The 15,860-nt window shown below is 41.7% G+C and overlaps 1 protein-coding gene across 1 annotated transcript; it reads right to left on the bottom strand.

Annotated features, from left to right (window-relative positions):
- Window positions 1–1,606: 1,606 nt before the first annotated feature.
- ENTPD6 (ectonucleoside triphosphate diphosphohydrolase 6) lies at window positions 1,607–13,710 on the bottom strand. Its single transcript, XM_003203792.4, has 13 exons — window positions 13,345–13,710; window positions 12,450–12,526; window positions 11,600–11,743; window positions 10,383–10,458; window positions 8,774–8,809; window positions 7,569–7,657; window positions 6,190–6,269; window positions 5,494–5,558; window positions 5,047–5,148; window positions 4,436–4,576; window positions 3,825–3,881; window positions 2,655–2,767; window positions 1,607–2,425 (listed from the first exon to the last, which is right to left on the bottom strand). The coding sequence occupies exons 1-13, from the start codon at window positions 13,601–13,603 to the stop codon at window positions 2,336–2,338; spliced, it is 1,329 nt and encodes a 442-aa protein (XP_003203840.2). The 5' UTR covers window positions 13,604–13,710; the 3' UTR covers window positions 1,607–2,335.
- Window positions 13,711–15,860: the final 2,150 nt, after the last annotated feature.

Below are 15,860 nucleotides of genomic sequence, written 5' to 3'. Positions count from 1 at the left end.
CTAAGGTTTCCTGCAGACTTCCTGCAGAAGAGGGTGCTAGGGTTAGTGGTGTTCAGTAGTCAGCGAGTCCACAAGCAAAACTTTTGTGTCACAAATAGCAGAGTGAAAGTTCATGTAAACCCACAAGATGGCAGGAGATACTCAGAAATTTACCATCAGCTGGAAGGGCTTGCAGGCTTTTGTAGTTCTCCTTTGACATGCCATTATTTGAGAGAAGTTAAATGAAACCATGTTTTTAATAAAATAGAAGAAGCCTGGTAAAGGTATGTCAGCAAGTGTTTATGGATCTCTTAGGAGCAGTGGGATGCTAAGCCACTGGCCTGGCAGCACTAACAGACCCATGTGAGTTATAATTAATGTGGAAACAAGAAGCATACAACTAAGTTATCCTGTGATGGCAGGGTAACCATTTATATGTCAAAACCTCCCCACTTTGATGGCCAAAAGATCCCCCAGCCCTAATTTGCCACAGTCACCTGCATTTCAGCCTGGATGAAGCTTGCTGCCTGCAAAGGTGCCAACCAGGCAGTGTGACAGGGACATCAGTCCTTCCGTCCTGAAGTAGACAACAGTTCCTCATTATGCAGTCCTGCAAACAGTGTGTCTGCAAGATGTAATGTTAAAAAGAAAATCTTTACGCTCAAAAGGTTTTAGCTGCTTGCCATTAAGTCTGCATGGTCCAAATCTATGAACATGACTGAGAGGCCCCGCAGCACATTTTTTATTTCTGCTCTGTCAAGCTTTCCCTTTCAAGTTTTCTCCTCCAAGTTTTTTATAGGGCTGAAGCCCCTGGCAGGCACTAGATGCTACTTTATACATTGCTTCAATCTCCTAACTTAAAATACATTTTTAAAATATGAACACTACAATAATGACTTCTTTTTTTTCCCCTATGCTGCATCTGGAATATAGGCATGTATTTACTCTGATCTCCTCTGCACTACTTCAGAGGATATATTTTTGTATCTGATTTGTACCGAGTAGGATTAATTTTTATCTCTAGACTTTCCAGAGACAGATAATAGTATGGTGCTGAGCATCTTTGATTAACTCATTCCACATAGGACTGAGTGCATTATTTGATGAATACTGTCTGTCCCTGTGTGGCCAGAAACCAGAGCACATTCAGCCTTCAGATTTATATACGTTCACTTGCCTTGATTACGAAGGAACAGCTAATTTTGCTGAAAGGGGAACTTATCCCTCAACTTATTCAGTTGACATAAATACATTACCTGTGAATTTTCAAATGTACAATGTAGAGAGTTGCAAGCAGATACTCAACTCAGATTTTCATTATGTCTCTCTACCAGACCTCTGTAAGCCTTCTCTTGCCAGAGAGAAATACCCCTCCCTTCACAGTCACACCTTAGCCATGCCATCACTTTTTGGCAGTACGTACATCCGTGAACAACAGACAAAGCACAGGAGGAGTAAAATTTCACCAAAAATCTCTGACAAACACCTGAGAGCTCACTATGAATTGCAACCATTGCCATCAAACCTGACTGATGTGTTAGTGTCACAAAAACAAGGTCAAACATCCCACTGGTTCTATGGTTTTATTACCTTTTTTTCAATGTTTCAATTAAAAAAAATACATATATTAAGTATATTATTTATTTTATATGTGGCTCAAGACAATTCATCTTCACTCAGTGTGGCTTACACAAGCCGAAAGGTTGGACATCCATACTTTAGTCCTATAGCAGATATACGCTCTGATTCATGCCTGTCTGTATCCTGCTTCTACAGTGCTCCCAAACTTTGCTGCTTCAGCAATTGAAAACCAGAGCTGAGACTTCCACACTGCATTTCAAAGCTGCTGCCTGTCATCAGCACATCTGTGTAAATGCACTGTATTCACATGCACACTTTTTCAAACATTCAAGTAGCAAAATAAAAATTATCACTGGAAACTGCTGACAAACAGGAAAAAACACCTTGAAAAGAGCATAAAGAGTTCCTTCTGTATTGACCATTTACTGCATTGATTTCAGCACAGTACAAGTGAATAGTACAGGCGCATTTCAAAAAGGTGTGGTTTTCTCATAGAGATCATAGGTGTTCTGCAGAGTGCTGGTTCTCCTTCAATGATGATCAAGTTTTACAGGAATTTGACAACAGATGATGTACAATCAAGGCTTATTCCTTAGAAACTGCACTATGCACTGTAAAAAAAGAGCTTGTGATGGATGGGACTTGGCAGGGAAGGAGCGGAGCTTCTGAGAACCTCCCAAGGGACTCAGGAAGCCAAAAGCAGACCCTTTCAACAGATTCTCCCTGTGTTGTGCTTCCAAAACCCAACATCCCCAAAAGTCACCTTCAAGGAGCTTTAGTACTGCAGTCTATTGAGTGAGTCAATATAATGAAAGGTGGCTCCCAATGCCCAGCTCGTCTCAACATTGTTGATTTTCCGGGCAAGCTGGAAAAAAAAAAGAAGAAAAAAAAAAGTTTAAATATATTTTCCATGAGAAGAAAAATGTAAGGTGAATACAGTGCTGAAGGTTATCAAACTAGTTATCACCATTATAGTGTCACTCCACTCTAACCATAAAACGTGTTGTGGCAAGAAGGGAAATCAGGCACTGAACTACTGGCATGATGGCTTGGCCATCTTCTGCCCACTCTCAGTGATCTGTTTTTGTGCATACCTTAAAGACTTGGCTCTTTGGGAAGCCGAGTTCTTGCAGGAGAAAGGTGATGTATGTGAGGTCCATGCAGAGAAAGGGGCTGCTTCCAGGGCTGATTTCCATGGTCTTGCACACTAAAAAGAAAGAGGTGTCAGAATGTTCATGGTGAGCTCAGGTCTAGCATCAGCCCAGCTCTGAAAGACCTCAAACAAATCCTTAGACCACTTCTTGTAACTTGTGTTCCACTCCTATGAAACCTGTTAAAATAGCATTCAAACAATATCCTTGTGTTTGCAGATGCCCAGAGCTTTGGCACACAAGAAGGAAGAGTAAAACATTGCTTCTCTTACCCAAAGACAACTGAGTTTACTGTACTTCCAAGGGCAAGTAGAAAAATGGGCCTCCAACTGTTCTCATGTTTACAGTAAAACTTTAAAATATCAACAATTTCAAGTGTGCCTACATCTGCTTTGTGCTGAAAAAAAGTTGTCAGCAGCTTGGAAAAACAAACATTGTGAAAACTCTCCACCCTATCCCAATAAAGCTTGAATGCTGAGCAGTTTGTTTTCTTCCCATTAGAAAGTTCCTTAATCGTATGCATTCAACAGCTGATGAAAAAAAATAACAAAGAAACTTAAAATAAAAAGCAGTTCCTTTCTCAGGATGGATCATACAAAAAGTAGTTCAGAAGTTAGAAGTGCAACAATTGCTCAGTCATTCATAAAGTTTACCAAAAAGTCCCAACCTGGTTTGATCAAAGCCTGTGTCTATGGCATTAAAAAAGGAATGATTACGTTTGTAAATCTGAGGCAATTCTCTCTACAGCCAATGAAGCAAAAGAGGCTATGAATCAGCTTCCTCTTGTTTCCAACTAGCAATCAAACACATGAACAAATCATGAGAAAAAAGAAAAAATACACAAGATTAGAACAGGTTACTTACATGCACTGTTAAATGGCAAGTTTACTAGTAATTCTCAAGAGAGCTTTTAAATGTGTTACAAGAAAACTAAATCTCAAAAATAAAAAGTTGAGATTTTCAGAAACAAACAGAAATAAGCACAGATGCACCAAAAAGAGGTGCTCAGTATTTACTTTAAAAAAAAAGAGAGGCTTCTTTGCATTTCACACATTTGTCACATAGGTGTGAATTTGCACACAATTACTAGTCCTGTTTGTGTCTTTTACTTACCATACTTAGCTGCAACTTCAAAATCATTGGCAGTTAAGCTTCCTCCTTTTTCTTTATCTAAAAGAAAAAAAATCCTAGGTTTGTGTGTTTTCTGAAAGGGCAATGGTAGGTTCAAGTTGTAAAAGGAGGACATAAAAGTTGTTTGAAAGTAAGCCTGAAATCGATGACAAAAATCACAGTTGCTTTAAAGGTATAGGAACCTTTATTAAAGATTTTTAGATTGAAAACCTCATTTTATGAAGAATTTAGTTTCCTAAAATTAGTTTCCTAAAGAAACATAGTTTAAAGACCTTTCACATTTCCATATGTCTTTGCTACCCTGTCCTGTGATGCTTGAACACTGTTAACACCTTTGGCTAGATCTAACATATTAAATCTGAAATTATCCATGAAACAAAGAGTCTGAGGAGGAGTTTGTCCATACTGGTCAGAGGTCCTATTTCACAACCTCAGTCCCTTCTATAAAGAAATGCAATAGCATTCAATATCCACTTGAGATCAATGTAATGCAGTACCCATGACAGCTCAGGACAGCATCGTGATGTGTATCATTACTACCATTTGTTCCAGAACCTGTCATTTTAAATGAAACGAAATGAAAACAGACGTACCTATGAGACCAACCTCTGCTGCACAGTCATAGTAGTAGGAGAAAGCATAAAAGTCCAAGTCCTTCACTTCCTCAGCTTTATGTACTTTCTTGTAGAGCATCTTTGCCACTTTGTTAGAACAAGATTCATACAGAGGCTCACCTAAAAGAATGCAAAGACAAGCGGGATATGACAGGTAGGCTAAACAAACACAACTGCTGTAGGAACTACAAGGAGACAGACTCCCTTTCGCACAGTCGCACTTCTTGAATTCTTACAGGTTCTTAACAGAGAACTGAAACAACACACCTGCATCTTCTTCCAGTGTTAACTCTGACCATCCTCAGGTTGGAACCATATATGTGACACATCAGGGATGAACAACACAATTTGAGGCAGATGGATATTAAAAGGGAGTGCTCAGCTCCAACTGCATTACTACTAACAGCTTTACTGATTGGACAGACACACCACAGCATGAGAGGCAACATTTGTAGAATCTCTTTAACAGCATATCAAGAAAGTTGGACAGAAGAGTACACAGATAGATAATTTCCAAGAAGCTGAAAATATATAACTTACTTTACTACTAGCTGGCCTAGACAGGAAGAGATTGTGATAAAGCACTATACCTGCCTTCTGTCCTTTAATTTTGTACAATATCTCAGCATGTTGCCACTCAGATTTGAAGCCAGGTGGTAAACAGGGGCTGATCAGTTCCTCACCTTCTCCTACTGCAGAAGTAAAATAAAGGCACGTTAGAGAAAAACACAAGGAGTTAATTTTAGCATCCTCATCCCCAGCCCTGCTTCTTTCTGGACCACGTGCTTAGTAATGCATCTTTAAGCACCAAACGTGGCTTTAGGGCCCCATAACCTCTAAGGTTGGCAAGAATCCACATCTTCTGGGATCTGTTAGTGTCACCTCCTGCATTTGTCTCAAATACAGTCAGCCATGGTGACAGGAATTTGCATACCACTCAGTCCTCCTTCATTGGGAAGGAGACAGATGGCCTTTTTCTCTACAACACAGCAGTGTACTCTCTGCCCAGAGCCAAGACTTGAGTGCCCATAACTTACAGGGTTTTCCTTCAACTCCTCCTAAAATGGCAAGCCTTGCTGACATCAGCCCAAGTCCCAGGTAACTGCAAAGGGAAGAAAAGCCTCTGTGAACAACGAACATCCTTCCTCTGATACTCCACTGACAGCTTGGGTGGGACATGCCTGTTTCCTCTATGTGGTCCCAGCAAAACAGCTCAAGTCAGTAGCTAATGTCCATAAGGGGAATGGTGTGACAGCCCACTGTCATATTATTCTTACCCAGAAGGATAATCTGTCCTTGTAAAAGCACAGTGAATAGCTGTCAACTATAATCTGTCTCTTGAAAGACTGGGAATGCTTCAGGCATTCTTCTAACCTTTCTCTTACCCTCTCAAAGTCGGCACAACCTCTAGCACGTAGCATTGGCTTTTTCTAAGCCCCAAAACATTCCACAGCAAACACAGGTGAGAAGGAGCTGCTTCCCTCTGCCCAAAACAGCAGGTACACAGGCAGTTTCAAAGCAAGAGGTGGAGCTAGAGCCCCTCACTTTCTCAGCCGTCAGACTGCTTGCCTGCCAGTTGATCTGCACAACTCCCTCCCTACCCCAAGAGCTTGTGTGGACAGTGGTTTCTCCACTTCTCAGGACTCATCTGAACTTCAGCATAATGCCTGGGTCTTGCTGGCTTCACTGAAAGTAACCTATTTTTACCGTATGGCCTCTTTACCACAACTGACCTGTAGGAATACAGCTTGTAGGTGCTGTTAAACATCTGAAATGAAGTTGTATGCCCAGCTGGTGATGCCTGGAGAGTTGCCTGAGGGAGAAAAAGATGTCGTGGCAAGGTTACTGCCAGCAATGGCAAACATCAGCAACACAACCTTTCAAATCTTTCAGCCTTCCGAAAGTAGAACAATCCTGGCATGGTTCAGAGACAAAGAATGACTTCTCAAGTATTTTAGTTTGACCACTAACATATAAGATGATCAAAAAACCCGGAGTTAAAATATGGACTTCACATGAGTGTAAAAACTGATTACATTTATATCCACACCAAAATGGTCTATAATTTTAATTAGAAAGGAATCCTTATTCCAGCTCTTAACTGCTTTTGTTGAGTTGATACAGAAACTGCCTCTTCACATGATCTCTATAAGGTAAAACTATGGCAAATAATGAGAAAACTGGGCATGTAATTCTCCAGTGAATTCAGCTGCAAACTGCCACAAACTGGAGGGAAAGCACATCACTGTGCTTGCTAAGAAACAGAGTGAGGACCCGCCTGTGGTCTGAGGAAATGAAAGGATAATTGTCTAAAGAACTGTGCAGCCTCTTCTCCAAGTGCACCACATTAGCAGGGGGCAAAGCACAGGCTGCTCATGCCTAGCTGCTCATATCTTGTCACCTCCTCTGAGTCCTGAATTTCCACATCCTGGACTCCTCACATCCCAGCACTCTGCTGTGAAAGCACAACACCTCGATCAGCCCAGATCTGTGTGTTTTGGATACAGCATCCTTATCCTCTGCTTCTGCACAGCTTTACTACAAACCAGAAGGCCAGAACCTCACTACTCTATACACACAGGTCTTCCTGCTCACAGAACACCTATAATAATGCCACCACAGGAAGCTGAAATGACAAACATCAGCATGTATTTCTAGCTGCATAATGAGAGTTGCTCCTAAGAATTCGCTGCATTCATTTGTAAAACAGTGAACTCAGGAAAGCTAGAAACAAGGATGGAGAAGGTATCTTATGTTCTTAACACAATATAAGCCAAATGTCGGGCTTGGATTTGTTAACAGCATTCCCTTTGAGGTCTTCACTTTACCCAGAGCAAACTGACAGTCAAGGATTAACACTCTCAGGACACTGTATTGTCCCTGACACAAAGCAGCCCTGGCAGATTTACCGCATGCACCAACCCACAGAGTTGGAGCAAGACAACCAACAGAATGTGAATGCCTCCATTACTGACTGTAACAAGGTGTATGTGACCAACCGATAAGGGTTCTTCTGTCAGAAGCAAGGCTGCATGTCACACCCTTGGCCTGTTTCTAAACCTGAGCAATTACTGATTTCTGCACCAACATTTCCATACAGTGTTCACATTACCTCAGTGCGTGGAAGGAAGGTGATCTGCGTTGATCCACCACCCAAATCCAGCATTCCTACACTTCTCTTCTGCGGATCATCTAAGCTACCTAAAATATGTGACAGAACAGATAAAGCCACAGTGGACACAGTGAGAATGAAGCAAGGAATAAAACCAGAAGTTGAGCTGTAAAGCAAAATGACAATCTAACTTCATTGGTCAGCTTCCAGCCAGCACTAGATTATAACACTGCCTGCTGGTCATTTATCTGTGCTTTATGAGGGTGACATGAAAACCTTCCAAGTGGCACAGTTTGTGTTATTCCTCTGATGGCTGTTCAAGCCCTAATTACAGCAGCTTTGGTTACTGGAATCCTAAACATTTTTCAGTGGATGCAAGGACCCTTTTGCAAACTTTACTCTCATAACCACTTTGAAATGCAAAAGAATGCGGTTTTCCTGGTCATCTCTCCCTAGTCTCACAGCAGTACTTTGTAGCTTCATAAGGCCAAAGGGATGAGAGAATGAAGAGCTGGCCTGACAGACCGGGCTCCCTTGGAATTCTTCTTGCTCCTAACCCATACTTCTCATTTAAATCCAGCTCTTCTCAGATCGATCCTTCAAACACACCTTCCTGACAACCTCAGAGTGTGCCAAGTACTGGAGTATAGCTCATGAGAGATAATGTTTGAAGATCATTAACCTTTCTGATACTTCCTGTGAGCAAAAAAGCTTTACAGCACTTGTTGTAAGGCTCTGCACACTGTTCTGAGCAGACTGCTTGGAAGGCAGACTGGTTTGCTTATTGCCAGAGGAGACTTCAGCTTTGTTTTTCTACAACCATCCCTTCCTAAGTATAGACACTGACTTCTATCTTATAAATCTGCAAGAAAGTGCAACAATATTACTTTCACACTGTGCAACTGTCAAGCAGTCCTAGAAAATTACTAAAAAACACAGAGTTTGTGGGGAACTATAAAAAGGAATTAAATGCTCTGTTACCTTATAGGAAACTCGAAGAAAGACTACATGAACATCAAGGAAAAGGGATTAAATTCCTCAATCCTAATAACTTAAGTGATCCAGGCCAAAAACAACTGATGACTTGATCCTAGACCCTTCTTTCTCCCATGTCAATGAATGAACAAATACTATACAGGGGCAGAAGACAGCATACATTTCACAGCATCAGGCGTATTTTCATAGATATGCTCATATAAACATACCTGTTAAAAAGTTTATTGTGATCCAGGCTGAAATACCTAACAAAGAAGAGATTCAGAAGATGCACTGTTAGATCACATAACTTCATTTTATCCAACAACAGTAACAATTAAGATGACCCATACAACAAGATGTTCCTGCTTTAGTATCTTTTTAGCTGGAGGTATTTTAAAGTTTTCTCACATGCTTTCACTGCACCATCTGAACAAAACAATAGCAAACCACAGCTAGTCATCTAAGCGCAGAAAGAGACACCAGGGACTATCAGTCACAAGCTCCTTTGTCCCCGTTTCACAAACGGACAAGTTCTAACACAAAGTTTCCAAACAATATCTAGCTGAGAACTATGCAGGAAGAATCTCCAAGAGGAGCAAACAGAATTGGCTCTGCTGAGCTACCCTGACCCAGCTTGCCCCAAAGCCACTGCTGCCACAACTGTCAATGTCTGTCAAAAGCCAAAATTAGATGCCTGGAACAAATAGAATGACCTTCTACACCAGAGCTTACGTGGTGCCAGGAGGAGAAGGCCTGTATACAAAATGCCTAGAGTGTTCCTCACAGGTCAAAAACTTCAGTGTAAAGTCCCAAAGGCTTCAGCGGCTTCAGTTCTTAGCTATGTAATAAGGAAATTACCTACATTCACACTGTTCATTTTCTAGGAAAATACCCATTGGCAAGCTTTTGTTTGATGTGAGGCACTCGATTTTCTTTTTGAATTAAGAATTTTCATCTTTTCAGTGTTTAAATTTTTCCTGTTTTCCTCATGGCACTTTTGCAAACCACATTGTTTCTGTCCTTTTATTGTTTTATAGACCTTTCCTCTATGAATTAGGTGAATTAATGGCCTTTATATTAATGAATTAAAATATTTATCCATTTGGTTAAAATTAAGGCACACTGAGGAACAAGTTCTTGTTCAACCTTGGCTAAACCAACTGTTAGAACTATGAACTGAAAATGAAGACAATTACAGTGTCTTTCTTCCATTAAGCAGTAAAAAAGAAACTCATAAACAGTTCAAATCAGCAGCTACTTTCAAGTTTTGTTTCTAAGTAGGTTAAAAACACTTCAACACTAAGTTACCCACAATTTAGAAATTCTCCTTTGAATCACTTCAAGTGATGACTGATTCTGGGTTCTGTCCTCAGCTCTTTTTTGATAAACATCAGTGTACTTTATTTTCTCTATATAACTTTTTTTTTTCCAGGTTCAATTCACAATCACATTTATTAGATCAGTTGTAATCAAATATTTCCAGCAAGCTCAGATGAGCATAATCCAAAGCAGGGTGTGCAAAAGCAGCTGTTGAAGATCATCTCAACAAGGAGATATACAGAAAACCTTCCTAAAATGCTGACTGCCTGGTGGCCTCCTGCTGATCCCACAGGAACTACCTGGCACTCAGGTAGTTCTGACCTTTGAAATCAGGACAGAATTCAGGACTTCACCTCGGAAAATGTAGCACAAAAGCTCTTTGGCAGGCACATCCTGAGGCAGTATAAAAACTATCGAACCTGCTACTTACAGGTTCCTACTACCCTCAGTGAGGTCCTGTCACAGTGCAGTAGGAATCTCAAGAACTGCAGAAAACTACCTCAGAAGTAAACCTACCTTCATCAGTTCCATTCATTATCGACACACAGTTGTCCCTCACGAAGAAGGGGGAAGCCTGAAAAATCTCCTTCACCTATAATTCAAATAAAAGCTGCACTCAGAGAAATCTTTTTCTTTCAATTTGAAAGGAAGGGTTTATTTAAACTCTGTTTTTACACAACTCTTCCTTTTCTTGGGCCAGATTCCTTAAGTTCAAGAGCTCAGTAAGCATCAGGCTGTGCTAAGCTATAGAAAGTCAGTGATTTACATGCAGTTTGGTGAAGAGACAGAACAGACAGGTGGGTGTTCAACATGAAGACTGCTCAGAAATGCTGATAACATGGGTAGAGTATGTTGGTAGGTATGCTGGTAACACTTCACTTCACTTTGTTGAAGTGAGCAACACATGGGGTACTGAATATCTAAAGGAGAGAAAGGAGACGGACACTCATGGTTTCAGAAACGCCCAGGGGATGGCATTTTTTTAACATGAATATGTCGGCTGTTAGAGGTCTGCACTGCACCCTACGAGAGGCAGTAAGACCCTAGGTTTCCTGTGTCTCCTAAAGCAACTGCTTTAGAAGTTGCATTAGTTCCAGCTGAAATTTGGTACGGAAAATAGAACAGACTGTCCTGTAGGCAGCAAAGAACAATACAGACATTGGTTTCAACCACAACACATTTCTTCCTTTCAATCACTGCTTAGAAAAAGAGTACATTTAGGACACAATCATTAACTTTTCCAGCAGCTGTAAGATCTAGGACATAATATTTTTATTTTTTAAAATATTTTAAAATATCAAATGTTTTACATGCAATTCACATTATTTCTAATCAATATAGGGCAGAGGAACCTTGCAGCAGCAGGTTGATAACACGACAAATCAAATAGCAGAGTTTTTCCCAGAACAGCAGGATTCTGGTCAAAACCACCAACAAACCGGTGCACCAACAAGACTCTGATTACTGTTAGAAGTATCACATTATGCTTATTATGTTGCATGTCGTTTCCACGCTTATTTGGAGCTGTCATTATTCCTCTATGTCTGTACTCATTCAATTACTTAATCTGAACCCATCTGAGATCAGATGGTGACTGTGCAGCGCTTTCAGGGTAAAATGACAGGAATGACTCACGTACATAAGAAGCATAAAGGAGCATGTGCTTTACGCTGAAAGGAACAAATATTGTCATAGAATTTCTGGAAAGGAAACTGAAAAACAAGAAACAGTACCTTATTCAGCAATTTCTGAGCCTTTTCTCCTGGCAGCAACCGCAGGCCAGCTGTAGCTTTCAGGACCAGAGGAGTAAACTTCCAGAGTTCCATAGGAACTTCCTTCTTCGCCACCTCCAGGAGCTCTCTTATTCCTTGTCCACTCTGTGAGCAGAGAAAGAACCCCCAAAAAAGTATCTTAGAAGCTCTTAAGATTTGCCTTTCTTGGAAGGGCAAAGAGTGATCAGAGGAATCTAAGTGTGGAACAGGGAGAAATAAAGATCACAAGGAGCCAGAAGGCATATAGGTATAACTGGGTTTATCCATCAGCAAGTCAAAACCAAAAAGAATCACTCTCAAACAGTGCCACTGCCAAACAGTACCAGAGGTTTGGCTACAAAAGGTCTCAAAATCGATGTGATAAATCCTTGGGCAATAAAGCCCTTTGGGGCTAATAAAACAGTATGAGCTTTGTGCATGTCTGGCTCAGCAAGGCTCACCCCTGTGAGTAAGGTGAGAGAGGCAGTGACTTGATACTTGGCCTGTTCGGTTTTTTTTTATTCTTCCCCTAGCATTCACTTCTAGTCCCCTTTGGAGGTGGATCAGCTCCAATGCAACCTCGCTCTTTTGTCATAGTCTTAAGCACACAAAAATATTAAGGCAGAGATAAGAAAAGCATCTGCTCTTCTTAATTGATAAAAGCAAGCAGAACATGCATTTGGTTCCTTGATCCTCTGACAGCTAACCAATTTTTACTCTGGGTTTGTATTATTTGGAGTCTGATCTGAGACAGTTCAGCAGAGATGATCTGCAGGGCATATCAAGAACAGGAGACTTTAGGGCACGTGAACTCTAACAGAAACAAGAATACCTTTTCGACATCATCAGCATATGCAGACAGACCTGGCTTCAGCGCTTTAAACGTCTCATGGGTTAACTTGGGAGTCTCTGTTCAAAAGCAGTATTCCAAAATAAGCACTGGTACAAATCATTTTGGATACACAAAAAGAAAACCGTAGTACAAATTATATCATTAGGCACTAACGAGAGTAAAACTGAAGCCTCTGCTTAAACAACTATCAAAGGCCATCAAACCTGTTAAACACAGCCCCTGCTGTAGAATTAGCCCTCTACAAAACTATTTGTTAAAGCTGATTGTTCTGGTGTGCACCATACGTGTATTTTTTTGCACACATCAGACACATCACTAGATCATAGAATCATAGAATCATAGAATCATAGAATTGCTCAGGTTGGAAAAGACCTTAAAGATCATCGAGTCCAACCACGACCTAACCATACTACCCTAACTCTAACAACCCTCTACTAAATCATGTCCCTGAGCACCACATCTAAAGGTTTTTAAACACATCCAGGGATGGTGACTCAACCACCTCCCTGGTGAGGCTATGGGTACAAGTTCTCTCTAATCCCTTAGCCCTGCTTTATGCGGCCTTCCAAATTACACAGGTAACAAGGGCCACATCTTTCAGCATGCTCAGCTCTGGCTAAATTTGACTCTAACAAAAGTCAGTGGAAGTTTTACCACCATTTTCAATGGCAGCAAAGAGCGAGACCTAAGCATTTTGGAAATCTGCAGGATAGACAATTACATGAACGTGCAGACAAGGCAGCATGGGTCCCACTTGGAGGCTATAGAGAAAGTTGAAGCACATTTGTGCAAGTACTCCCTAGAACAGAACCATCAATAGGCTGCACCACAACTTAAGGAAGAATTTGCATATTGCGCCATGCACAAGCCATACCTTTTGGCTGCTGTGTAAATTTAAAAATATGAATGCGAGTTCCTGTGCTTCCCGCATCAAACATGATTCCATAGAAGACTGAGAGATCTGAGGTCAGCGCCTGACGGTTCACTTTGTCTCCAGTGCTTTCAGCAATTCCTTCCGTTGCTCCCACAAGCGCTTTGGAATCCAAGTGCCATTTCATGTATGCGACATAAAATGCTATGCATGCCAAAATCCCAAACGCAAAGAACCGCTTTGATATCTTCATGGCTTCCATTTATCAGATGTTTTGTTTCCTTCTGCTACCGAATGCTTTATTTCTGTTTCACACAGAATAGGTGGTTTCCCCATCACTCCTACATCCAACAGAAAAGAAAGATACTTTCTAAACCGGGAGAAAGTATTCTAAAAAGAAAGAGGTACAAGCATGATGATTATTTGATGAGACTTATGGAAGTAAACTTGACTTGAGCATTAGTTAAATACTTAACTATCAGTGGTAAATATGTTCATAGCACCATAGAGGTGTCTGAGTTGGAAGGCACCCTCAAAGGCCATCTAGTCCGACCCCTTTGCAATGAACCTACAGCTCCATCAGGTGCTCAGAGCCCTGTCCAGCCTGACCTTGAGTGTCTCCAGGGATGGGGTTTCTACCACATCTCTGGGCAACTTGTGCCAGTGCTTCACCACCCTTATGTAAGAAACATTTTCCTTGTGTTCAATCTAAGTCCCCCCTCTTTTAGTTTGAAATAATTTCCCCCTGTCCTATCACAACATACCCTGCTAAAGAGTCTGTCCCCTTCTTTCTTACGTCCCTCCCCTTTAGATACTGAAAGGCTACTCTCAGCTCTCCCCAGAGTCTTTTCTTCTCCAGGCTGAACAGCCTCAGCTCTCTCAGCCTGTCCTCACAGAGGAGGTGTTCCATCCCTTGGATCATTTCCTGATAGTTGGGCATGACTGTCAAAGAAAGCAACTGTCCGCTGCAACAGAGCGTGGAAAAAAGCCTTACACACAGTGACAGAGTACTGCTTGCATGTAAAAGGATTTATGCCTTCAGCTTCTTCAGTATTTCAAGTGAGACTAAGGTATCGGCTAAACTCTTCAGAGATCAAATCTATCTTGACAAATCCAGGGAAACTTGCAGTTAAATGTGTAAAATGACTCTATCAGGATCATGCAGTGTCCTGCATTCATAAAGCTGGGATTATGCTATGAACTGCTTGTAAAATTGGTTCTAGCAGCAAATCCCTCTCTTTCACACTGCCTCTCCCAGACATGGAATGCTTCTGTGGCAGCTGGATGCCTGTAACACCACACACTGCTTTCCCACTGGTTCAGAAGGTGTGTTTCCATTCTTCTTCAGAATGTCACTGAGATCTACAGCAAATTTTAAGACGTGAAATAGCATAAATATATATATACTTTTCCCACTCTTCCTGAGGCCTACAAAAGAACTGAGAAAGGAGAATCCAGAGAAACTGGATTCCCTGCCTACAGCAGGGGGTTGGAACCAGATGACCTTAAAGGTCCCTTCCAACCCAAACCATTCTATGATCCTATAAGCTTAAACAGAGGGGGCATGGAACCTCGAAAGTCTTCCTGTTTAAATCACAGGCAGCCATGGGGACCCAACAGGTTGCTGAGGGCTTTACCCCATTGGATCCTAAGCAAGGATGCCCCTCCCACAACCTCTCTGAGCAACCTGAATCATGTGCAATTATCTTTGTTTGTTCCTGGATGACAAAGGAGTGCCCAGGAGACTGGACAAGGTCAACTTGGGTGTGGTGGTGATGGGCTGCCAGTTGGAATGATGATCTTAGTGCTCTTTTCCAACCGTAATGATTCTGTGACTCTATGAATGTAAAAACAGAGTTTAAGGAGGAAGATGGAAGGAGTTGGGCTGGTTCCCAACACCAGGAAAGAAACCATAGGAGAGCACAACAGAACACGCATACAGGTGTCCACGCAGACACCCCGATGATTAAAAAGCAGTCAATAGTGATTTATGGTGAGAAAATTACATATTCTTCCTTCGTTTGGCAGTGTAACGAAAAAGAGGAAGGAACCCAATCACTGAAGCTGACTTCAAGGAAGTTTTGACAGTGGCAATCTGTTGATGATGGGAATTTAGGGGATAACAGAGGGCGAGTGGGAGGAATTTAAAATTCAAGGTGATTGTGGTACGCTGTCAAAAATGGACATGACAAAACGTTCTAGAAATGAAAGGAGGTGAGACTATAGGCACAAACACAGTCAGGAGCAATAATTATTGCACACAGTCCAGCCTTCCCTGTCTGAGAAAGGCCTCGGCTAGAGCTGTGGTGCCCGACGGCTGAAAGGAAAACAGGAGGAGCCGGATCCGTTCCGGTCGCAGAGATGTGCATGAGTTGAAAGGGGAGCAGAGAAGAGACAGCCCCGAGCACGGCGCCGCTCACGCCTTTCTGCCCAGCACAAGGATCGGCTCCTCCAGGGGCTGACCGGGGGGCGGAGAAGGGGACGTGGGGCTCGTTGCTGCCGGCGGAGCCCCGCGGCTC

This window comes from Meleagris gallopavo, chromosome 2, assembly GCF_000146605.3.
Source record: "Meleagris gallopavo isolate NT-WF06-2002-E0010 breed Aviagen turkey brand Nicholas breeding stock chromosome 2, Turkey_5.1, whole genome shotgun sequence".
Classification (NCBI taxonomy): Eukaryota; Metazoa; Chordata; class Aves; order Galliformes; family Phasianidae; genus Meleagris; species Meleagris gallopavo.
The sequence above is the reverse complement of the archived record's forward strand: the minus strand, read 5'-3'. Positions and strand labels throughout refer to the sequence as shown.

Coding starts and splice junctions, on each gene's coding strand:
- ENTPD6 (XM_003203792.4), bottom strand. CDS start 13,603: ATGGAAGCCATGAAGATATCAAAGCGGTTCTTTGCGTTTGGGATTTTG. Junction 10,459..11,599: donor CTCAGAAATTGCTGAATAAG/GTACTGTTTCTT, acceptor TTTGAATTATAG/GTGAAGGAGATTTTTCAGGC. Junction 2,768..3,824: donor TGAAGTTGCAGCTAAGTATG/GTAAGTAAAAGA, acceptor CTTTCTTTTTAG/TGTGCAAGACCATGGAAATC.